This window comes from Enoplosus armatus, chromosome 17 (genome assembly GCF_043641665.1).
Source record: "Enoplosus armatus isolate fEnoArm2 chromosome 17, fEnoArm2.hap1, whole genome shotgun sequence".
NCBI lineage: Eukaryota > Metazoa > Chordata > Actinopteri > Centrarchiformes > Enoplosidae > Enoplosus > Enoplosus armatus.
The window spans coordinates 9,564,721-9,590,862 of NC_092196.1; the positions used below are offsets into that span (position 1 = coordinate 9,564,721).

The following is a 26,142-nucleotide window of genomic DNA, read 5'->3' on the forward strand; positions in this document are numbered from 1 at the left end:
CTGAAGCAAAATGTATCCTTTGACTTTGTCAGCAAGACAGCACACTGAAGTCAGTGTCGAACATAAGCTTTTGCCATTGCTGATTAATGAAAATGTTCAATTATGTCCTACAAAGGCAGGTGGCTGTCAGCCAGGAAATGTTTGCATTCTCGTCTTGCTTGCTTGGCAGTAACAGGACACTTGAGCAGTGTGTTCTCACTCAATTACAAGAGGAGAGGAGTAAGAGGCCAGCAGGAGGGGCACATTTTGGTTATAATGTATGTATAGATATCCATGGACTCAGCAACATGGAAGAAATTATACAGGGGTGACTTTTGGCTGCCCATAGACAGGTCGCTGTTTGAAAGTTTTAAGTTTTAAGTTTTAAGTTTAAGAGTTTGCATAACAAGTTCTGTCTGTTGATAAAATCTAAATACATCGAAAAACTAGAGTGGCTCCTCAACAATAAACAAAAACCTAAATGAGTCAGTGAAGTTAATATTAATATAAAATATATTAATACAGTATGAGATGAGCAAAGTTTTCCAGGTAACCCAGCAAACCCGATTCTATGGAAAGGCCTCAGATCTTTTGTTACTTCATCTATGTAGGAAAACTAATGCAGCATGGCCGTTTCATAACAAGAAAATGCAACAGAGGTCTGGCTGGAACCTGCTTAAGGACACTTCACCACCCTCCTAATGATTCTCCCATTCACTACGCTAACCTGCTACTACACCCACCCACCCACACACCCACACACCCACCCACCCACACACCCACCCACACACCCACCCATACACACAGAATAAAATTCAACATTGACAACCACAAGTTTTTACTTTTTATTCATCGCGACAACATGGACATTAAAAGCAGAGCAAAATTAAACAAATCTTCAGTCTTCAAAATCTTTTGATCAAAATGAAATCAGTATATTTTACAGTAAGGGGGACAAGAGCAATCAATGTGAGCTCTAAGTGGAGGAGAAAAGAGACACGCCCTGTCATGGGACTAACATTGTACAACGGACTTTTTAAAAAGAAGGTCAGGAAGTGAAGGGGAACCTGACAAACCAAAACAAACCACAAGCACTGTTTTTATTTCATTTTCACTAAATGCCAAGAAACAAGGAGATGTGTGTAAAGATTTTCAAAATAAGAACACAAAAACCCATAATGAACGTCTCCTCTAAGTTTGGTATTTAACGTGATGCCTGGCTGACATCTAGACCAAGAAATACATCAGATGAACCACAACTACCTTCTCATCCAACCAAAAGATAGACAGGTACCGGAACATGAAAATCAATGTATTTTTTTTTCCTCTCTCCTCATTGACACATGTATGTTCATGTTCTTAAATAAGCCACTACACATTTGTGGTTCACCTTGTTTTTAAGCAGCGAGGTGTCAGGTTCAGGGTAAGGATGGGTGCGCTCTTCCACTTCTTCCTCCACCAGATATCCCAGCGTCCCCTGTGGAGCAGAAATGTTCACAAAATGCCATGTTAGCAAAGGTCCCACAACAAGCTGGCAACTTCTGCTGCTACGGGAGCAACAATATCTACATAAACACATCTGGTCAAATATATCCCTTAATTTAACCACAGATCATAAACAAGAGACACTGCTAATAATGGACAAATACTATCCATCTACTAGCAAATAAATACATGTATAATTTGGCCAGAATATCCTCATTTTGTAAATATTTATCAGTTAATTTTAACTATTACTGGGATCAGAAGTCCACAAGGTTTGGTCACTACCTTAAAGCCTAATGACAAACCTGTTTGATATTCCTTAAGCCAATGCCAAATTGTACTTATTTTTTGACCAATTAAGGATAGAGACAAACAAAGCATCCTACCTATACTTTCCTGAACAAATGTGACATTAAAAATATCCTAACAAAACTTGACCAACACACTACTGGGAAATAAACACATCAGTGACAACTTTAGCTGTTGGCATAAGCATATCAAGCAGGCTGTCTGTGCATCTCAGCATGTTTTGTTTTTTTAAACTGTGTCTCTGACATTTCTATAAAATGACTTTTTTCCCCAAACATATTTGAAAGTTGCCAAATAGGAAGCACAATAAAAAAAATACACAATCAAGCTTTCAAGTTCATGTTCTGGAGAAGTACAGAATTGTTTTTCTGACAGGCAACAGCATTCAGAAATGGATGTGGGTAGAGAAAGGAGTACCTGGGGTGAGTACCTGCACAGTTTGACAGTCAGAGAGTATCCATGATTTTTAATTTGCCCTTTTCTCATGTGGTCTCGCTCACAACACCAACGCTGTGTGAGGTATGGAAGTCAGCTGCAATTCATTCGATAAACCCTACCCTCCAGTTAGTTAGTTACGTAAGGCCCCCGGTGCTATAAGACCCCCCAAACACACACTGCATGGCATTATCAGGCACAGTAAGCTGGACAACAAACCCAAGGCATTTGAGTTATGATTACGGCAAAAATGAATGGCTTGTTTTTCACATACACCTTTGACGATAGCTGAAAGTATGTCTGTGTGTTTACACATGGGCAGGAGAAATCCCCACAATAGGAACATCAACATGTAAACACACAGTGACTGGACTTTGTCCCTATAAAGAGTGCAATATCTCAGCAAATCAAAATTATTACATTTCCCTGCTTCAAAGTAAAAATATAAAATAAATAAAAACAGGTAAATACAGGCAGGAAAAGTTGATTGGACTGGTTAACAGTTTTTCTGCCATTTTGTCCACAGAGACAAATATACATCTATAAAGGATCAAAAACCGATACAAAACGAGGGGTACCTCCGGGCATGTTTGCTCAGGGCTACACTGGCCTTTCCCTCTTGGCTTTGTGTGAATGTTTTCTACCTTCTTCTCATTCATCGGGCCTAGTCCTTCATCTTCAGTGCATACTTATGATGCACTATTCAAAAACAGGATAAAGATATATGCATACAGGACATAAGACAAAATCATAGGCATTGAACTGAACATAAACGGGGTGGGAGAGGTAGGGTGAGAGGGTGGGTAGGGGAGATGGGAGAGGTGGAGGGGCGTGGAAGGGTTAGGTTCAGAGCCAGGGGGGAGTGAGGAGGAGGACGCACTTACCTGAGCCTGATCTGAGGTCCTATCAGATCAGTTTTAATTGGACTGAATGTCACCTTCAGAATGGAGGAGCTCTTGCTGGCCATTAAGCAGAGGGGAGGGGGCAGAGGCAGCCGCCTCCGTCTCCATCGGTTCCGCTTCTGACGAAGCCTTGATGGCAGCTGCATCACCGTCAGAGCGCTTATCTTTCTTAGAGCTGCTCCTCTCCTCTGTTGCCTTACGGTCTGGGAAAACATTTATACACATCAATCAAACAAATAACCATTTCTCTTGGTGGGCAACTGACAGTTTTTGGTGTAATAGCATCTGCTGTCTGTTAGAAATCTGCACTTTGAGACAAAAACACAGCACCTGATGTAGTCCAAACAAAAAAGCATTTGCAAGTCCTCACCTTTGTCTTTCGATGACCGCTCTCTCTCCCTGTCCTTGCTGCGGCTGCGGTGGCGGTGAGATTTGCGCTCTGAGCTGCGCGACCTCCTCCTGTCACGACTGCGGGAGCGACGCTTTCTGTCAGAGCGCTCACGGCTGCGCCTCCTCTCCCTGTCTCTGTCCCGGCTCCTAAAAAAAGAGAGGAGAATATGTCATTAAGACAACAAGTGAAAGAAACTAGACAGTCTGACGTTTAATCATGTCTTCTTCATGCAGTGATTTACAGACAAGTGGTGCACGTATTTGTTTTTGCAGTTTGTTTTATGTTCATCAAGAAGTGGAGGAATATCATTAATACATGAGAGAACGTTCCAGGTGTGCTGGTACATGTAGCTTTTGGGCGTGTGACTAAATTCATATCCATTTTCATTAGTACGTCAGCAGCAAGGTAGATGTACAGAGTTATTTTAATGTTTGTGGTCATTGACCAACCGGCCTGTAATGCAGACTAAAAGAAACACTTTTCTTCTGTGTTGTTGTGAATGTGGATTTAAAATGGTGCTCCAAAATCTGGACTGGTGCCTGTGTCCATTACAGAAGCGAGCAACAGTGCCCCATCCTTTTATTGTGAAAAACTGCCATCACTAAACTCACTGTGGTTCTAGAGAGTCAGCCGTACCTGCTGCGTTTGCGTTCCCTCTCCCTGTCCTTGTCCCTGCTCCTGGACCTCCGGCGATCCCGGGATCTGCTCCGTTTCCTGTCTGACGCTCGGCTGGAGTGGCGGCTGTTGGAGTGGCTTCGGCGCGCCCTCCTGTCCCTCTCCCGGTCTCTGTCTCTGTCCCGTTCTCTGTCTCTCTCCCTCTCGCGCTCCCGCTCCTTCTCTCTCTCTCGTTCCCTCTCCTTCTCACGTTCTTTTTCTCGCTCCTTCTCCTTCTCTTCCTCCTCTTTGCGCTTTTTCTCCCTTTCCTCCCTCTCACGCTCGCGGTCTTCTCTGTCCCTCTTGAGCGCAGGGCTTTCACCTTGGGGGTCTTCTGAGCGCCGACGTAGTTTCTCCTGAGAGTAAACAAGCAAGAGGGGCCAAATATGATGCAACAATATCTTCTCTTTCAACATGAACAGTCTGTACAAACTATCACAGTTTTAATACATTTATGATAATCTATTTGATTGATGTTTTATTTGATACTATTTTTGTATTTTTAAGAATTTGCTTTTTTTGAGTCCAAGTATTTCTCAATGAAAACCACATAAATGTACCAGAACTATGTACTTGTCAAACTGACTTTTCTGTTCCTTGTTCTGGGCTAACACGGATGCAATAACTGATACTGCAGCTCATCATCCATGCATGTATTCTTGGTGTCAGGCGATCCTGTTACCTTGAGCTCCTCTACAGTGGATTTGATCTTGGCGTAGCCCATGTGTTGTTTGCCCATCAAGTGGTCGTCCACCCGAGACTGTGCATCGCCCACGATGAGGAAGGCCCCACACACCTCACACACCTCCATCTGTTTCTCCTGGGCTGCAAAGCTCTCGATGGTCTGGACAAAAAGCACAACTCAGTTACATCATAAGGGAATGATATAACAAGAAATATATTTGCCTTAGAGGGTAACTGCTTATCCAATTTACACTTTGCTTTGAGGGTAATTTCATTTAAATCAGGATGGATGTTGTTGGCTCTAATGAAGAATAACTTAGCTAGCCATGATGAATGCAAGTGGGACTGGGGGAATCATTTTTAGTACGTTAGTTTTTAAAAGAATGAAAACAGGTTTGTTGACAGACAGTGTTACATGAGCAGCGTCTATATGCCAAGTAGCCTGGAGTTAGCCGACTCACCGAGGGGGTGGAACTGAGCAGCTCCCTCTCCTCCTTCAGCTGCTCCACCAGCTTCATCATTCCCTGGGCCTCCTCCACTCTGCCCTCCGACCCCAGCTCCTCAATCTGAGAAAAAGCAAAACAGAGACAAGCCAAAGCAGATTTTTTAATCACAATGCAATGTCAAAGCTACATTTCTGAGGCATCAATGAGAATGTAGTTTGATGTACTCTAAGATTATTTCATAGAAAGTTATGTCAAGATAAGACATTTTCCATGGTGGTAATTCCAGCTGTGATACAATCTGGCAAAGGCATGTGACAGATATTCAAATTGCAATGTGCCCCTTGCTCCATTATCTTCCAAATTACCAATGCTACTATGCACAAAAACTCATTCTCAATCTGTCAACTAATTTCACCATATTTGTTACGAACCTGTACAACTAGGTCTTCAATCTTCTCTGTTAGAACCTGAGACTTCTCCTCATTCTTTCCTGATGGACCAGGACCCTGCAGAGATAAATACACTGTATCTCAGATACTTTTTTTGGGTAACCACTTAAAAGACTTTAAAAACCAATGCAGCAAAAAGAACAGGTTACAGAACAATGCCTCAAAACCGAACGGACGAACCAACCCCTGCGTTCTGCTGAGCCTGGGAAAGTGCAAGCCGGGCATGCCCTCTACGAATCCGCCGCTCCACCTCTGCCAGGAGAGACTGCAGGTAGCGCAGGAAGTCCCGCTCATAGCCCTCCTTCATGAACCGAGAGCTTTTCTCATACCTGGACACAATGGGATAGATGTAACAGTTTATTTGATGGAAACCTTAACACACACACACACACACACACACACACACACACACACACCTGATGTTAAAAACCACAATCAAAACTTACGTTATTCTAAGATTTTCATCATGGATTTTCTCACATGGGCCTGGAACAGAATTGTAACACATTATCTTCACATCTAACAGATGCATCTGCAAGCTACTGCTGTATTAAAACGAATTTATACAAGTTCTTGACTTACCCAAGTCAGAGCGGGTGTTTGTGAATAGCTCAGCTGGGCAGAAGCCACACAGATAGTATCGGCAGACCTTCATGAAGAAAGGAGAGATTTTTAAACAAGTAATTTCAAACAGAGTTCTTCTAGAAATCTCTCCCTTATCGTTACAGCGGATCAAGCGACAACATTTAACTTATGCTACTTGTGGACAAATTAACCTCGCAAGTAAGTCTTTAAGGGAATTATATAACTACAACAGTAATTTGTTCCTAGTTCTCTAAATGTTCCTGTTAACACTACATCTACAAATCAAAGCAGGATTTAGCGTTAGCGCTAGAAATTAATTCTCTCACCCAAAGCTAACGCTAGCAGCAGAGCATGAGTGTAACGCTAATCCATATGAGCCAATGAACAACCATTAGCATTAGCAAACTCTGGTGCTAACTTTACCAACACGCGCGCCTGGACAACCCTCAAAATGCCATCATACGCTATAAAATTCTGTGCGTTATCGTTGAAATCCGGACTTATGACAGACTGCTTAATTTAGTTTCATTTAACTCCTATACCCCACATATTATTATTTTACGTATCTTAGCTAGCGAACGTTGTGTTAGCTTATCAAACCAGCTAGGCTAACGTTAGATAAAATGCTAACTTACGCTCTCGTCGTCCCATCGCACGTTGCATCGCTTTTCGTCAGGGGCCAAGTTTCTATCTCGGCCCATTAACTCATCGAGTAACTGGGCTGCTGAAAGCATTTTTGCCAAAAAAAAAATGTAGCCTTGAGTACTACGATATCTCCTGAAGACCCAGTTCACACCATCTATTGCGCGCAAAGTACTTCTAATCAAAATGGCAGACGATGTAACAACAACGCCCGTTTATGGTTCAACTGCAACCAGTCCAGCAGCAGCCCGTCAGCCTCTGAACCGGAAGTACACGTTTGTCCATACTTTGACCATTGTTGTATTATTGAGGTAATTACCCACAATTCATAAACGCGCACACACACACGCACAAATAATGTCTTAACGTCATTAACAGAAACCAAACTCTGCTAGCAAAAAGTTGCCAAACTTTTTATGTTTTGATTGTTTTATTGTGAAAGTTTTCACCGGACGCGACAGAATGGTAATGTGTCTGCCTTGACAGGAGACTCAAGGTACCGCAACGACGTGCAAACGTGTGGTCCCGTTACAGATAGAGGCAGCATGGATTATGGGAGGCAGTCAAAGTCTACTTTTCGGTAGCTTTGCCAACTGTGCTTATGTTACATCGAAGATAGTCTGGTTACATCCAGTCAGACCGACGACAGTGTTTAACTGTCATCTAGGGTAAAAGCAGATTCATGAGTGAATACCGCCCTCCAGTGGTCAGGGTATGGAACTGCAAACTGTCAAGCGTCAATACAGTCATGACATCAAACTAATACTTCCGGTGAAAATTTTCAATTTCTTACGTTTATGGGCCCTCATGTATTAGTCATGTATATCACTCAGCAATAAGAAAATTGTTTTAATGTAGTCTGGAAAGGTCACGCTATAATTTTTGTGACTAAATATACTTAATGTGGGGATTATTATCACCCACTGGTTGCTGGCTACTGATAGCCCAGCAACACGTGTGTGTTAATAACAGTGATTTCCCCCTTCATTTCTCATTAAGTTATTACCTTAATGACGAGGACTGGTCTCATAATTTTACATAAAGTTAAGTGGCAACAAAACGCGTTAGGTAGTTGAGAGTATTCAGAGGGGAACTAACATCAGTGCTCACTGTTGTTACATCTAAAGATGCCCCCCGATGAGGCGGTGGTGTTTTTGGCAGCCCACTGACGGAGCTCTGACACCACTGACTGACTGACTGAATGAGTGGACTGAGTGTTGGCAGTGGGACTGTAAAGTGAGCCAACAACAGAAATAAATGGCGAAGACGGAACCTGCAGTATAAACGCCAAAGACTCCGAGCATCAACACGAAGTTACGTTAGCCGAAGCGATTTTCTGCCAGAAGCTAACACCAAAGACTCTGCTAGCATCTCGTTAAGCTAGCAGTAGGTACGATTAGCCGGTAGCTAATGTTAGCTGGCAAGTCTATTTTTAGTGGACCTGTGTGCCATCAGGAGGAAAATCGTTAGGCGATTAGTATTGACAACTAAATCCGAGAGGCTTTTGTGTATCCTATGATCTCGCAACGCTAGTTGTCTGTACCAAAATGTCCACCACTTCGTTGGATAAAGAATTACAGGAGCGACTGAGAGAGGCGTCTGCCATCGGGGATATCGACGAAGTGCGGACATTGGTGGAGAGTGGAGTAAATGTTAATTCACAGAACGAAATAAATGGATGGTGAGTGTTTGGACGAATAGAGGAGGTGTTCACTAGGTCAAACGCAAGCCGACAAGTGTTGGTTTGCTTCACAGATTTGTAAATATAACGTTTTGGACGCTTGTTGAAAAGTTCAGTGCAGCCAAGTACGTTGTTACAGGGATTAAAACTGGTCTGTGTTATCTTATTAGGCTTGTTAGTCAGCCAGACCTGCCACTTTTTATCTAGCTCATTCAAACAGTAAATATTTTGAAGTATAAAACGCCTTTATTCTAGTCCTCTCAAACAACAGAAGGGACCAGTGACTGTGGAGCAGTGAAATACAATGTGAACTGGCACATGGCTGCTCCAGTCATGAAACTGCCAAGCCTGTTCTCACTGCCACAGATAGTTAGTTTGTAGGTTTATTGACTTGAACAATACAAATATATGGGTCCAAACAATATTCAATATGCAATACAATTCTGTCAGCACATAAATACAATTATTAAACAGCATTGTAATTCAGGCCAGTATGCAACATAACTAAGACTAAGTCTTGTCTGTGGCTATAAATAGTAATATTATATAATTACTATGGAGTTAATTATAGTGCATGTCTTTCATTCTGTATGCCAGTGCCACACAAGCACAGGTCCTGTTCAGGTGTTGTACGATTCCGAACTTCCTTATTCAATACACAAACATAACGTATGTGATGATAGGTGGAACTGTGTAAATGTCATTCTCAAATGCTATATTGACTGTCCCATGAATTTTAAGTCATTTTACCAGCATGTGTCAGTGTTTTGGTCCATTTAACCGTGTTCTCTCTCCTATTATCCCACCAGGACATGCCTGCACTGGGCATGCAAGAGGAACCACAAGCACATAGTGTCCTACTTACTCAGTTGTGGAGCAGACAAAGAAATCCTCACGGCTAAGGATGAGTTGGCCTCGCAGCTCACATCCAAGCCAGAGATCAAACGACTTTTAGGAGGTAAACTGCACATTTCTTTCCCTCTCGTTCCATGTTCCCGTCACATCATTATAGAAGTCTTTTGTTGGTGCTGGTGTGTGATATATCAGTTGCATTCACAGTCCATGTGATGTTATAACCTCATGTGTTGATTGTATATATAAGATTATGGTTTTGACAGATACAGAAGCTGTTTTTAAGGAAATAATCATTTTTAATGCACATTATTACCACAGTTGAGGTGGAGGAAGTGCCTGAAGTCAAGGAGCCTGAGTTGCCAATCATCCCCAACTACCTGTCTAACCCGCCCTTCATGTATTCCAAGATGGACAACAAGTCAGAGATCATCCTGGCCCAGCACCTTACACAGAATGGTTCTGGAGAACACGATGAGGACACACACAGCGATTCGGCCTCCCTTTCCCCAACTCACGAGCCTCAGAAATCACAGAGTCTGCTCTCTGAAGGCCCCACCACTCCCCCAAACCCCACCACCCACAGCCAGGCTGGGGAATTTATTCCTGTGACTGAGCAAAATGGTGTGTCACCTGGCCTGACCTCATCCCACAACCACGCTGTCGTTAACTGCACAGTGCCCATGGACCTGTCAGTCGAGCCGCACCTCGTCAACCATGCCGACTACCCGCATGCGGTGGCACACAATGGCACAATGTGCTCGCCTCCGCTGGCCTCACCCAGCCCCAGCTTGGCCAGCAGCAGTGGCAGCCAGGTCCAGGCCCCGGTGGCCAGCGCTAACCCAACGATGAGCAGGCAGCAGTCGATCCCGCAGCAGCTGAGCTACGGCCAGGCCGGTGGGCCCATGCCAGCCTTCCAGCCTTTCTTCTTCACCAGCACCTTTCCTGTCAATGTGCAAGGTGAGAGAGGAATCATGTGTTTTATTATGTCTGATCGTCCGTTCACACAAGCAAACATGCAATTTGCATTCAACTTTTGCATAAAGGTTCCTCAAATGGCCTCTGAATCCTTCTGATTCTCTACACTTATTCACTTTCTTGCTGATAGTTAGATGAGAACATCAATACCTCTGTCATATATGTGTCTGTTGAGTAGAAAGCTAGAGTTAGATAACTTAGCTTAGCATAAATACTTGAAGCAGGGGGAAACTATTAGCCTGGCTCTATGCAGTTTTATTAACACGCTATATCTTGTTTGTTTCATGTGGACACAGAATGTGAAAATGTCAGGTTGTGGTTTTGCGTGGAGTTACGTACTGTAACTATTTCTTGGCGGGGAGCAGTGACTCCCTGGAGCCGCCATGAGGTTGCCAGGCAACCAGCGGAGACTCCACTATGTCACTGTGCGTGCTCATTAGAGGCACGAGAGAGAGAGCGCCTGCCACTTTAAGTCTGTAAAGCTCCTGATGGTTATGTGGTTGTGTATTTTCAGGTAAGTGACCAATAACACAACAGACATGACAACATTCTCGTTTGCATGTGTGTTGCTGCCAACTTCTCAAACCAGGAAGGGTTGTTAGACTGAACTGTGACAGGTTCACTAACAAAAACACAACCATCTTCTTCAGTTCGTCCCATCACTCAATGTAACATTTTTTAACACAAGATGATCAAAGTTTTTGGAAAAATTATGAAATTATTTTTCATATGCATGAGGCTGGTGAAACAAACTTCACTATATCATGAACCACAGAATTGCTGATAATTTGACAGAATTACTAATATGTCTTTTATACAGGAGATGTGCTTTGTCAAAACCTTTCATGAGAATGAAACAGGTATAATTATATCAGTGACTCTCAGCCTGGGCCATCATCTTATTAAGATTATTATTATTGTATTATTTTTACGTTTGTTGTCAGCACCATCAGACCACGGCAAATTCCTTGTAATATATGTTACTTGGCAATAAACAGTTTCTGAATCTGAATTCTGAATCTGAATCTGAAAATATCTTTGTTAATAGAGAGGTATCACTCTGGTCCTTCTCTCTAGAGCTGGTGCTGAAGGTGCGTATCCAGAACCCCAACGCCCGGGAGAACGACTTCATTGAGGTGGAGCTGGACCGCCAGGAGCTCACCTATCGTTCTCTCCTGAGGGTCTGTTGCCGTGAGTTGGATATCAGTGCTGAGCACGTGGAGAAGATCCGCAAGCTGCCAAACACCATGTTGAGAAAGGTATGGGAAAGAAGTCCTGCATGCTGTATACAAGTTTCTGTTGTCGTCTAGTGTCGTGCACACAAGGGAAGGTTCAGATGATGTTTGGACTGAAGATTTCATATTGGGCTCTGGGAAATTATAATTTCACTTATCTGACATTTTATAGACCACTCGATCAATAATGGCTGCAGTCCTAGTGCTCCACCATGTGTAATTGCTGTACAATTAATCATTTCAAATGGCCTTTCTCTACTGTTTCCTCAGAAAAATTATGAAAATGTAATTAGTAGGTGAATCTGATTTAAATGTCATTTTCCTTTCCTGTCCAGGACAAGGACGTGGCTCGGCTGCAGGACTTTCAGGAGCTGGAGGTTGTGTTGGAGAAAGCCGAGGGCCTGTCCCTTTTCTCTGGGACTGGGGGCCTAACAGACAGACCCTGCTACAACATGAAGGCCTCCCGCCTCACCTACTAGAGCTGCCGCAGAGCCCGAGGTCTGCCTGCTTATTATGGGCTTCTGTAGCTACCCTCAAGCAACCATAACTAGTTGCTTGCCCAGGTCCCTTGTTACAGCTTCGTCCGGCTTTGGTGTTTCGCCAATTTCCTAGCTGGGATTTGTTTTTTTCAAGTTCTGTAGCTATTGTCCTCCTCCTGTCCTCCTCTGGCCCTCCTGCCGCTTTAGTGTACCCAACCAGTTCTAAGCGATTACTGATGCATGGTGTCCTGCGAAAGTATTTGGGCCCCTCTCTCCTCTCTTTATGTCTTTCTCTCCTCCCACTGCACTTTGTGCCAAGGCTCCAGTGGGACAACAGAGGGAGACATTGGCTTGTCTTCCTTACGGACTGGACTTGAATGGGATTCTGCAATAGCCTTATATGGACACATCACCTATACTGGCTGTGGACTTTGGTCACAGAGGAAACTGGTCGGAAACAGGAAGGATTTACATAACCTACTGATAAGTTCATCATCAGTCCGCAGAATAGGACGTGTTGCAGCACAGTGGACTTACACACAGCAACTTGAATTTCTCGCAAATTGACCTATAGAGTGTTATCAGATATTCTAGCTGGCGTACACACTTTCATACATGCTGTAGGCATAAACCTTAGTGTCTTTCCGGCAGAGGACATACATTACTGGCCTAATTCTTTAAGTCCAGGTGAGACTTAGTTATCTTTGGACTAATAGTACTTGTATTTGCTGACCACACATACAGTATGCTTTAATCTATATCCACACAAGGATGGACACGTTTGAGTAGGAGTACTGGTTTCCCTACGTATTTAAGTCATCCAGTCATACACTGTGGAAAAGAAATACTTAGTTTTGTTTGAATTGTTCTCTTTTTTGTCTTTTCCTGTCAGACAAAAAAAATCATTTATATCATAGAGATAAACATGCAGCAACTTGAAGCAGGACTCATTTTTTTTATTTTCTACAAAGCGTTAGCACCTCTGCTCTGCAGTGGTGTGCTATTCAGTTCAGTCAGCATAACACGTAAACTGTCAACTGTGAAGTATTTATTTTAAATGTTTGAGTTATATTGAGTCTTACTAATAATGCAAGACCATACATTGCGCTTTAGAGTAACAAAGCTCCCACTTGATTTATCATATATATGAAGCCTTCTGTCGAGTATTTTCTGTTTAACTGTGATTAGAATCAAAACCAAAAACTAATCTAGCCAGCAAAGATACCCCCCCCCCCCCCCCGAGTGAAGAGGAAATTTAAATAAGATATTGCACAGGACATGAGGATCTGTGTTTGTGACTCTTGCTTTTATGATTGAATGCTTCCCTGTTCCTCCAAACTATTATTTCTGGCATGATTATCTTTAATCCTAGGCCTATCTACATGGTGGCTAGATTTCCTATATACTCAACAACTGGTAGCAACACAGAATATCAATATACAAGGCTTCAGTTTGGTTTTCAAGGCCCGTCTAGTGCTAATATTTCATTTTTTATTTAAAAACATTTGATGTCAATGTTTTCGATATGGTAGCCTAATCAGTGATGTTTCTGACTTGAATCAAGACTGACAAGATGAAAAAACATCCTTATACTGTATATTAAGAATTTAACATGACAGGTTAAGAGGCACGGCCATGTTGTACCGGCTGGTAATGTTTATGCTGCTTTCATCAACACTTTGTATCCCTGTAATTCTCAATGCTGGGGCTCGTTTATTTTAAGCAGTGCAGTAGGCGGCCACTACACATGTCCTACAATCAAAAGGTTTCTAACCCAGTGGTAACTGTTTACTGTTCAAATGTATACCTGAAGCTCTTACTGTATTTGTATGTTTTATGATATATTTTTTATTAATTTGTATAATTTTTTTAACCAGCTAGGCCTGTTGTGTTTGTGTCAAAAAAGTCTTACTTCCGTACAAGAAAGAGTTCGACAAGTGCTGAGACGCTGTTGTTGAAGCCAAGTGCAATGTAGGGGGCGAGAATGTGTTTCCAGAAAGTTTGCTGTGAGGGAAAGGACTACCAAGAGTGCTTATTTTATGTTCCCAACTACGTTAAATGCTTTATTAAGGGAAGTTGTGCCACATGTTTAAGGCAGGAGCTTGGTTGAGAAAGTGGGGACGACGTGTGGAGAAAATGCCCCCCCCCCGGCCTTTTTGTGCCCTGGGAGAGCGCGAGCAGCATGTTTGAAATGGGTTTTTATAGGATCTTCTTTGATTCTGTGGAAAGGAGATGACTAACATTGTATTTGTGGGGTTGCTTATTGTTCTAGAAAAAGCAGAATACAGTTTGACTTAACCTATGCATTCAGAGTCTGATATTTTTATATACAGTACGTCCTGTGTACTTGTAGAAATAATCTTAGGCACTGTTAAAGTTGTGTTCTTTCGGTCTTGACACCTGTATCTGTTCTTTGATAAAGCATGGTGAATCACTTCATCTCTTCCCTCTTTTCCTCTCCAACTAACCACGTGTCTTCTAAAAGCATCGTTATGTCCATCTGACTAATGTAATGAGTATATTGATGTAATGAGTTTGAGTCATTCTCACTTTAAGCGAAGGGAACAGTTACATGTGTTGTTACTTTTGTTGCGCGCGGGATGTTGGAGTAAACTTCCCAATAATTAGATTAAATGCTTGTTTCAGCTGAGAGCCACTAGAGGGAGCAGAAGAGCAAATATTGCCGTTAGATGAGCCACATTAAGTGATAATAAGAAGGATAGCTGTTTGGTTTATTTGCTTGGATTTAATTGAATTCATAAAAAATATTTTAAAACCTGCCATTTGGTCCATTATATCTTTATACTGAAATGCACCGCTGTCAGGATGCCTGAGTGTGTATAGTGTGCTGAAAGATGCACCTTCAGTACTCAAGCTCTTTCAGAGGAAGTGAACATGAGGCCACAAATGTCAAGTTGCTGTCTCATTTTTGAGCCCTCCATGTAAATTGATCGCTGACCAATTGACAACTATAAACTCTTACTAATAATTAAGAACAATTCTCATGCAGGTGTACAAGTAGTAAATGAAACCTGTTGTTCAGTGCTGTCACTGATGTCACAGATGATTATATTTGGGAAGAATGGTGATGTTCATTTGTATGATATGAATACAAAAAAGTAGTTTGAAAGCAGTTTTTCCCGGCTATTGTTGCATTAAGGATTTCATTATTGATCACTGGATTTAAAAAATAAGTTAACTAAATTTAATTCTTTAGCATTTAATAAGGTTCTATCTGCACATTCATTGTAATAAACCTCTAATAAACCTCTAATAAACCTGAATAATAACTTCTAACCCATCAGCCAAGGAGTGGACTACATGCACAAAATCCTCTATGATGATATATGTAATTTTATATCTCAATATAGGTTTAGATTGTGATTGTGGTGGAAATGTCTGTTATTGGCTAATCAAGCAAATGAAATACCTGAAAATGTATAATAATATTGCATAAAGCAGTGCTACTCACTGATTTGCTGTACTGCCTACAATGCACTAATACAACCAAAGCTATGAAAGGGATACCTTGATAATATGGCAAAACCTGTATGGACACATTTATATCGTCTCTTAAATGTGTCTCAGTCTTATCGTCCAACCATACATCAGCCAAATGCACATAATCAGTCAGCTGATGAGGAGTCGAGGATTGTTGTTGATATCACTCCCATGCTTTTATTTTGAAAACCGCATTTAATTAAATGTGATACAGACAGTAATTTAACTGCATCATGCTGCACTATTTGCTGCTCGGATACACATTTTCACTGATTGGTTTAGACTTCCTTTAATCTGTTAATTTAACATGTCAGTTTATTACCACTCAATAGGTGCATTATTAACAGTAATAAAAGCATTTCTGGGAATGTTCCATATTTCAAAGCTCAGTATTGTTGTTCCGTCCAGCTGTGGTTTTGTCTTTGGCCTGTCCATTCACTTTTGACCTGCATTTGCACAACAAGCCAATGTTGTACACTCTGTTATGAACCCAACTAACGAGACTTTTTGTTATGTTCTCTTTCTGATTTAAAGAACATAAACAACATCTAAGTTATGGTCATACTGACACACTCGTGTGTCTGTGAAATCCTTAACCTCTTCAGTGAAATGAATACAATAGTGTTCATGTGGTGAGCAGATGTTCAGAGCACAAATATTGCATAATCTAAGCCGTATGGTGTTGACAAAGTTAAATGTGTGTGTGTGTGATAATGTGTGTGTGTGTTTGTGTGCGTGCGCGCAATCTAAATATAGGGACAAAGGAATGTAAGGCAATCAGGATATATACATTTCACAGGACACCCCTGAATCTGTGCATGTATGCCTGCATGTCTGTGCATCGGCATGTTGTGTTGTGTGTCTAGACTGGGGCTGAGGAATCAGCTTAGGGCCCTGCTGTGGCTGGACGTGTCTCTCTCCTTTGTTCTGGAGTGAGACACTCATAATAAGCTTAGTATGAACAGTCATAACACCTTCATTGTTTTGAACCAGCTCTGCCAGCTTCCCAGGCCTCAGCCATGGCAAGGAAGCTGTGGACCTGCATGGTCAAGAACCCCTAAGAGCATTTTATAAATGGAGGCAGAAGGCGATGTTACTCATAGGTACGTGCCTTGGTTGATGTGCTTGGACTGTGGCCCTTGGTGCCTTTGGTGCCCCTCTCTAACAGGCATAATGCACAAAGCCAATGTGCAGAGCTACTTATTTACGGCACAAACACATGCAAGACACTGTAAAGCCACGGAGAGATTAATGGTGAAGTAAGATGTACAGTAGCTTATCCCAACAAACCGAGGGACCCTGTGAGTGCTTTATGCCTCTCTTATTTGTGGTGCTGTGGTAGCTTAACTTAGCATAAAGACGAGAAACAAGGGGAAACAGCTAGCCAGGGTCTGTCTGTAGGTAACAACATGTGGACACCAGCATTTCTAAAGCTCACTGATAAACACGTAATATATCTGGTTTGTTTAATCTGTACAAAACCCAAAGCGCAAAAACAATGGGTCAATTCTGGGAGTAAGTTCTGCAGTCTCCACTGGTTGCCTAGCAACTGCTCCCACAGAATATACATTTTTCAGCAGTGACACCTACTTCAGTTTTGATATTTTATATCAGTATGAAGTACAATCCAATCCTGTAGGGAAAGAAGCGAAATTCAGAAGAAACTGGTGACATACAGAGTGGTCTGTTGTGGTGTACCACCCTAAACACTCCATGTGACATTGATTAGGACCTGTGAGACAGACATGATCATAGCCTCCTCACGTGGTTGTCAAGCCCTCTCCCTGAGCCCATAAAACATTTCTTACAGCATGTATAAGGGCGACAGCATGAGGACGTAGGCCCAAATGCCCACCAAGTGTAGCGTCATTGAAGACGTCTATTAACAATACATATCTTTAGACAAAGCCTGGTTGAACAATTATTGTATCAAACGAGTTTATGAAGATTCAATCTACCTTCATGCGGCACACAGGGTTGTGCAGGTTGTTTGCTGTTACATATCTATGCTTCTTGGATGTTATCAAATTACTTAATCATTGCCTCTCATGGCCTATTGCGTATTTAAATGCCATACTCACCATAATGAATGAGAAATTGCTGTTTTCTGAAACATACTATACAAACGTATTGACTGCTCAGTGGATTGACAGGTTTAAAAGTGGTAGATCGATATCATCATGTTATTTTTTTTTACTGTCTGCTGAATATGAGATACTTAACCGGACTTGATTGTTTGTGACAATCTTGAAGTAAACAAGTCTTATACTTGAGACAATACACACGGCTGTTAGAGTTGGTCAAGGTGAAATATCGCTCAGTGCCTGTTCTCCTACCGGCATTGATAGATAATTACCTACAAGTTGCGAACATTATTACGTCTTTTATTTCTTAATTTTTGAGTTTTGCTGTTCTCAGTGGATGCTTGCAGTCACTGAGGATAACATGATCATGATTTGACAGCACTGCTTTGCCTGTATAAAAGCAAACACCAGGATCTAGAAGCTTTGCGTTGGGCTCAGAAAGATGGCGAGGGTGCACAGAGAAGGTCAAAGTCAAGGTCTGTTTGCAGACAATACATGTGCTGAAGGCAGATAGGCTGTCGGAGCGCCCTGCGTGGGGTCCATTCTGGGATCTGCGTGGCTTTATTCAATATGTGACATGCCCCGTAGCCCCAGTGTCGGCTATGCTGGGAATGCAGGGTCTTGAGGGGTGAAGGTTAGGGGTGGAGGGCCTGAGGGGGCGAGTGGGTGAGCAGACACTGAAAACACAGCTTGACTGTGTTTTTTGCATTTCCATGCAATTGAGAGCGTGCACATACGTGTATGTGTGTGTAAAATTATATCATCTGTACTTCCATTTTCTTTAAATGAATCCTTGTAAAACGTTATATATAATATTGACAGCTGAATAATCAGTGTTTGGTTACCATATTCACTACTTTTTGTGCATGCATGTGTATGAGTCTTACCTGTGTGTGTTTGTGTAAGTGTGTGTGTGCGTGTGTGTGCGTGTGTGTGTGTGTGTGTGTGTGTGTGTGTGTGCGTGCGCCTATGTGTTTTCAGAGAAAGCTCACAGACACACAGACCAGACTAAGACTGCAGGGTTCGGGCCTGGAGAGCTCTGGGCCTCTTTGGGCCCAGCAGGGACTCAGCTTGGGAAGCACAGACTCAACACTCACACTCACACACAGCGAGGCTACTAAAATGTTTAAAAAATGATTTGTTCTAAAGATAAAGGTAGACCAGCTTTTTTAACATCTGCAAAATGTATTTGAGCTCAGTGACGCTCCTAAATTACTCTTAGGCTGTGTCACTGTTCAGTTGGAACTGTAGTATAATCTTTTTTTATTTTTTTGATTGTGTTCACGGCTGAACAGACCACCGGCCTATTTGTTATGTTTTGAAGCCCCCTTTTCTGCAACACTTCCTGGAATTGGCTTTTGGGGGGAACAAACCTGTTTTTCACAGCATGATTTCAAGCTGTCTGTACTACTTGTGACTTCTTAGAATGATAGAATGAGCCTGATGAGCCTCGAACCTGAGAGTATTTCCATTGTAGATTGCAATATGCTCAGCTTTTAGTTTTTCCTATCTGTGTTATCACGCTACACTATATAACACTGACAATGCTTTAAATATGAAAAATATTTTCTGATTAACCCAAATGTGGTCATCGCTGGAGTAAGTAATGATCAAAAGGGATCTGTTTTTAATAAATACAATTTAATATTCGTCTGGCATACCCAGCTACCGAGACATGTTGATCGGGTCATCATGATGTGTCAGGTTGCAGCTGTCCTGGAAGCTGAGCCAGCACATTGGAACATTTGCATTTCACACCATGTTTGTATTTTTGTGCATTATATCAAGCATATACTCTTCACGAGTACACACAACGAACTAAACTGAGGATGCATGTTTTATCATTTGAATCAGTTTAACCTGAATAGTACATTATGTGATTTCAGATGTGGACAATATCTAGAATCAATCATAGTAAAGTGAATGTGACAGTCTCAACGCCATCATATTCACTATAACTCCACATCAGCTGCATTTTGAGTTGCATTATATTAAATAATAAACAATAGGTTGGATCCAAGCAGCATGCGAAATGGTGCATCCGGTATGGCGGAAATTGAACTCATTATATCTAAAATATTACGTTTTTGAAAGGTTGAGTTTTTTCAACAGGCAGCTCTGAAGAGGCTGGTGTGGCACCACCATCTGGTGCACCAGTACAACTGCTATGCTATGAAGTAATCCACCTAATGACTATTCAGAATGTAGTGCCATGGTACATATTAGCAACTATCTATCAGTAATACATAATGCAACGTTTACACTTCAATCTACTCAAGCAGCTTTAAATGGACCTTGCACTATTTGGTTCACTTTCAGTGCAGAAGTCAAACCAGAACCGGATCTACAAATAACAAAGACTGGAAGAATTACATTGAGTTTGGCGCCATCTTCTGGAGACTGGTATTGTGCTCAGACGGACAGGAGAGAATTTACAGTGCTGGAGTTTTTATCCTGCAGTGTCACAGTGCACAGTATTGTCACACAGTACTGTGTTTTAATGTGATGCATATGCCGAGACAGGAGATCTCAGACCTCCTAATGTCACATATTCCACAATAACAACTATTTGCTCAAATGTAACATGAAGTCTGTTAACACTGATGCGTGAAAATAAGGAGCTGTGTGACCTCGTAATACAAAATACATTAACTTAATTACATTACAACAGTCATTTATGTTGACGTATCTATTCAGTATCGTGTATCTTTACACTTATGTTTAAAATGTGTGAAGATCCTCAATGTTAAGTTCGTGCATTAAATGTTTAATACATGTTATCTACTTTGCTTTTTAGAGTAAAGAGCCGAAGATCTCCCTCTCCTTTGCACGCTAAGGGTTAAGCAGCCAGCGCCTTACGCACAGGTGTCTCGCCAGTCCTCAGTGAGACAGCGCCTGCAAACTGCTGGCGAACTTTTTTTTTTTTCTTCTTTAATTAAGTTGATCATAACTGTAACTCAGCTGGGATTTGCTGTCCGACTAGACGGGCCACTGTAATTCATGTAGTTAGATCTTAAGTGGGTTTGCACTCCGCAGCCCTATAATCTCTCGCTACTATTAAACGTGGAGCGACTAACCTGGAGAGCTCTCCACGCCGAGACCGGCCCCGCACGCTCCTCCTGTCGCTGTCTTTATGCTGCATCTGATTCCAGTGGTTAGAAGATTCATCACGCGACTGTTTGAAGATAGTTTAAATCGTTTTTCCAAAACTTTAAAGTCGTGTTAAACTTGTTGGATTTTCAAGATTTTTCAGTGTCCGCTCCGTTACGCGCCGGATATGTGGTGGATGCTGTTTCCCCGATGGATCTGGTTTCTTCTGGGACATTGTTACATTATACTCCTTTATATGCACAGCTGCCGTGTGAGAGCGATGCCCATGTCTGTGGCAAAAGTGGTGTACTCTCACGCAGGTCTGTGCCCGAACGACCTGAACCCCAACCTGTGGGTGGATGCTATGAGCACCTGCATGCGCGAGTGTGAATCGGACCAGGTGAGTTGACATTAGAAGACATTTCAGTCTAGCAACTCGCACAGTTCATGAGGCGTTCAAAAATGTCAGATTGTCTCACTTCCCAACAACCCCTGTTTTCCTTTGCATTGTGCGTGAGTTGCTGCCTGGGAGGTTAAAAGAAAAATAACAGGCAGAAACCCAATTCAACAAAAGTACACGTTACATTTTTAACTAAATATACTTCCTTCATGGTTTTGTTCATGCTGTGTCATGTTGACCAATTATTGGTCAAAACACATTCACACTGAAAACATGCATTTAAAGTGATCTAAATTCATCACAATGAAATCTGCAGGTAATGTTTTGTTAAGAAGGATTTCACCAAGAATCAGACAATTCTCGCTCTTTTATGCACTATTTGAATTCAAACTGTTTCTGAACTGTAAAAACATGTGCTGCTATGTGCTACAAAAGTTTTATTTCTTTTCCAACTTCAGGACTGTGAGTCTTTTGAGAAGTGCTGCCCTAATGTCTGTGGTAACAAGAGCTGCGTGGCAGCACGCTATATAGACATCAAGGGCAACAAGGGCCCCGTTGGAATGCCAAAGGGCGCCACCTGCGACAAGTTCATGTGCTCTCAGCAAGGGTCGGAGTGCGACATCTGGGACGGCCAGCCTGTTTGTAAGTGCCGGGACCGCTGTGAGAGAGAACCCCACTTCACATGTGCATCTGACGGCATGACATATTATAACAAGTGCTACATGGATGCAGAGGCCTGTTCCAAGGGTATCTCTATCTCTGAGGTCACCTGCAGGTAACATGTTAAGTATTTTAGATCTCTACTATTTGTTTTTGGTGTGGTGAGGTAAAGTTGTCTTGATTTAGTCCTCAAAATTAAGGCTTTTTTTTCTGCTGTAGAAAAATACAATGTATTCTGTGTGTAACATGTCAATATAGTAATTACAGAAGAGCCTTTGACATATCCTGGCTCTGATTCATTCCTTTCTTATTCAACCTACCTACAGGTACCACCTGACCTGGCCAAACACCAGTCCAATCCCCGCCGAGACCACCTTACATCCCACCACTGCCCTCCAGACCACCCTCCCAGCTGACATCCAGCTCCCCACCATTCACAGTGGCCCCACCCAACAGGCTGTTTTTGTGGGCGAGACAGCTAGCTTCCTGTGTGAGGTGTCTGGGAAGCCACGACCGGAAATCACCTGGGAGAAACAGCTGAAGGGCAAAGAGAACACCATAATGAGACCCAATCATGTCCAAGGGAACGTTGTGGTCACTAACATTGGCCAGCTGGTCATATACAATGCGCAGCTTCAGGATGCCGGCATCTACACGTGCACAGCCAAAAATGTTGGGGGAAGTGTCTCGTCACATTTTCCCTTGGTAGTCATCAAGAGAGAAGCCAAAGGTAAGAACGCAGAGGGGAATAGTACCAACCTGCCATTTCCAGCTGAAGAGTGCCTTAAGAGTCCAGACACAGATGACTGCGGAGAAGAGAGCATGAGCTGGTACTATGAACCAAAGAGGAACAATTGCTTCACCTTCACCTACAGTCAGTGCAATAAAAACCGCAACCATTTCGACACCTATGAAAACTGCATGCTGTCATGCGGAGGAGAGCTGTCGGCTCCCTGTAGCCTACCGAGCCTCCAAGGGCCTTGCAAGGCCTACGAGCCTCGCTGGGCTTATAGCAGCGGCCTCAAAAAGTGCCAGTCCTTCGTGTATGGAGGCTGTGGTGGCAACGAGAACAACTTTGAGTCTAAAGAGGCCTGCGAAGAGATGTGTCCCTTTCCGAAGAACCACAACTGCAAGATGTGTAAACCCCGAGCCAAGATGGTCACCAGCTTCTGCAAGAGTGACTTTGTGATCCTCGGGCGCGTGACTGAGCTGACAGAGGAGCAGGAGTCGGGCCACGCTTTGGTGACAGTGGAGGAGATCTTGAAGGATGAGAAGATGGGTCTGAGGTTCTTTGGCAAAGAGCCCTTGGAGGTGACTCTTCTGAACATGGACTGGAACTGCCCCTGCCCCAATATCACTACAGCCAACGGGCAGCTCATCATCATGGGGGACGTTCACAACGGGATGGCCGTCCTGCAGCCCGACAGCTTTGTGGGCTCCTCCAGCACTCGTAGAGTCAGGAAGCTTCGCGAGGTTCTTCACAAGAAAACCTGCGATTTCCTTAAAGATTTCTCTGCCGTCCAGTAGCGTGTTTTAAAGTCTCACCCTCACTGAAAGTCAGCTATGTTGTTTTCTGATTATTCCAAGCTCCAGTGACCTCACCAGTCTGACCGGCTGCCAGTAAACACAAAACTAGTAACTTATCTGTAACACTGGAGGTTTTGTTGCCTGTTTCAGAGGTTTTTCTTTCCTTACTTTGTTCCTTAATGCTCCTCGTAGTAGTTGTTTTCATTCATGATTTCTTCACAGATGCTGTGTCAAAACTGTCCAAATAGCTCTCTTTTTAATTGGAATCAAGCTTAGACAGTTTTGATGGCCACGCCTAGGGTACACTGTCTGGAAAAGGCAGGTAGAATATTATTAGTAAGAAGCATTTACCCTGTACAAAGTATTTAATCTTTGTAACAAATGTTACCTTGAATACACTAACATCATTCATTTAGCAGTATACTTACGATTGGTACGTTTGCTTTATGTTTTTGTGGGTTATCACAAAATTGACATTGTGTAATTTCTGTCCAGAGCACTTGAGCTCACAATATTGCAATTTGAAGCCTCAGTGTATGTACCAGAATCAGATAAGCTCCTTGGTTCCATATTTTGTGGAATCTGTTTTGATAAGCTTTAATTTACAACACAGAATATGTATGTGGACTTCTGTACTTTGTATTTATTTTTCTTGATCTATTTCTTATAGGGCTATGGCCAGTGGATATATATTCTGTATATATATATAGGCAGAATGTCTCTCTGTGAATCTAATTACACAGAGAACAGACATATTTTTATGTTATCTATGATATATCAGTGTTCATTAAAACTTTTACTGAATATGATGCAACATGAATAAAGATGATTCAGAAGATACTACAGATGTCCGCTTTGTGATGTTGTGCTGTCCCCTGTGTTAAAGACAAAATACCCAACATGCTCACACCTTATCAAAAGGTTCATACGGGCCGTGCATGGGCTGTTCTGTAGTTGACATTCCTTCATCCATGTCCTCCTTCCACTTGTATTTCACACAGACAGGGCCTAGTCTGAAGCAGGTCACATTCCAGCCCAGCTGTGGTGGCCTGCAGAGCTGTGTGTTGTGTTGTGTCTGGGTCTGGGGCCCTCGCATAGCACACACCCCACCGGCCCTCCATTGGCCTTGGGCGGCCCCTTTCATGTGCAAGAGGCCGGGGTGAAGGGGAAGAGGAGGAGGAGAGGGATGTTGGCTGATTCTCTATCTTTCAGTCGCTCAGTTGGCCACATCTGTGTTGAAGGGGCATAATAAAGAAAGAGAGAGGAATGGAAGGAGTAGTAAGTCAAGGAGAAATAGGGGAATGTAACCCCAGAATTGAACTAAAGTTAGGACAGAGCTTGATGATTTAATTATCCCCATTACCACAAAATCCCTCTGTCGAATTCTAGCTTTGTTCATGCTGGAACTTTTGGCTAAATCCTGGTGTGGACATTGGAAAAATGAAAACATGCATGAGAACGTCAGGTGAGAATCGACTCAGGGTTGACAAACGCTAGACATGTGGAACACCGTAAGAATAAAATGAGTCACGAGGACCAGCACAGCATACAGGAAACAAAACATAAGGAGCCAACTAGCCCCTGAATGTTTTCCCCCTTCCCCCTCTGCCCTTATACCCCCTTTCTCTCACCCCCTTTCCTCAGCCCTCTTCCTCAACTGCCTGCCCACTCAGACTGACAGACAGCCAGCCTTGGGTGGCGACCTCTGACCCTGCTAATGAAAAAGAGGCCACCAAGGAAAAGGCCACTTTCATTAGAACTGTTGACAAGTGCTAAGTGACTGGCTGAGCTCCAGACTAGCTCCACACAGCCCCCTTGATGCCCTACACATCACAGGCGGCCGCTGATTTCAGTATCAAGTTCACTTCAAGACCACCAGCCAGGCAGCCTGCCAGACAGACCATAATAATAAGCCAGACAGCCGCAGGCACAATGGGGGGGCACAATGCCCTCAGTGACACAGCATCAGTGAGGAACTCAGTTCAGAGGGACAGTCCACTTTCTTTCAAGATAACTAACACACATACATTTGCATTGTTTGTACGTTGATTGTCTTGCTCAGGAAATGGACAAGGTTTTCACATGATATATGCATAACCCACAAATGTACATCATTACACAAACTCAGATGAAAAACCAATTTACCTAAAACAGTACTCCACCGATTTAGCATTGCACTCCTATAACATTGTTGGACTTATGATGGACAGTTTTTGTTTAAGAAAGGATCACAATCAGCGCAGCATGTTTTTTATGTTTTTTATTCCACTCTCCTTTGTCAAAACCTGGCGCCTACATTACCCACAATGCTAGAAGCGGCACATGTAGCCTCACGCTGCTATAGCCTCAAGCAGAGATAAGGACCTGGCTACAGAGGTCTGCTAAGCTCACTTCTCTCTAACTCCACTCCTCCAAGCAGGAGCCACAAAAGGCTTTATACAGCTCATACTTCACATATGCAGTAGAAGTCCCCAAGGCCTGTAAACACACTAACTTGTAACTTGATGTGTAAAATTGGTGCAGTTCCCCTTTAATTTTCCATGGTTTCTCAGTCAGTTCGTTCTAAGATGTGATGCACCAAAGATCAAATAATATTTTTTGTACCAGTCCACTGTGGTGAATCACTCCACATATTCTTGACACCTCTAAAGGCATTGGTTGACATGCATTTTTAGAAAGAAAGAAAAATATTTT

At 42.6% G+C, this 26,142-nt stretch overlaps 3 protein-coding genes across 3 annotated transcripts; 2 read left to right on the forward strand and 1 right to left on the reverse strand.

The window, feature by feature from the left end:
- Positions 1-811: 811 nt before the first annotated feature.
- luc7l3 (LUC7-like 3 pre-mRNA splicing factor) lies at positions 812-7,108 on the reverse strand. Its single transcript, XM_070922999.1, has 11 exons — positions 6,955-7,108; positions 6,317-6,383; positions 6,181-6,220; positions 5,919-6,063; positions 5,717-5,791; positions 5,301-5,405; positions 4,838-4,999; positions 4,138-4,511; positions 3,481-3,647; positions 3,093-3,313; positions 812-1,456 (listed from the first exon to the last, which is right to left on the reverse strand). The coding sequence occupies exons 1-10, from the start codon at positions 7,051-7,053 to the stop codon at positions 3,126-3,128; spliced, it is 1,422 nt and encodes a 473-aa protein (XP_070779100.1). The 5' UTR covers positions 7,054-7,108; the 3' UTR covers positions 812-1,456; positions 3,093-3,125.
- A 1,400-nt stretch (positions 7,109-8,508) lies between these two features.
- ankrd40 (ankyrin repeat domain 40) lies at positions 8,509-12,186 on the forward strand. Its single transcript, XM_070923811.1, has 5 exons — positions 8,509-8,642; positions 9,452-9,600; positions 9,816-10,454; positions 11,550-11,731; positions 12,043-12,186. Exons 1-5 carry the CDS (start codon positions 8,509-8,511, stop codon positions 12,184-12,186), a joined length of 1,248 nt encoding a protein of 415 aa, XP_070779912.1.
- Positions 12,187-21,048: 8,862 nt separating this feature from the next.
- wfikkn2a (info WAP, follistatin/kazal, immunoglobulin, kunitz and netrin domain containing 2a) lies at positions 21,049-23,448 on the forward strand. The gene is made up of 3 exons (XM_070923645.1): positions 21,049-21,261; positions 21,720-22,036; positions 22,248-23,448. Exons 1-3 carry the CDS (start codon positions 21,049-21,051, stop codon positions 23,446-23,448), a joined length of 1,731 nt encoding a protein of 576 aa, XP_070779746.1.
- The last annotated feature ends 2,694 nt before the right edge of the window (positions 23,449-26,142 follow it).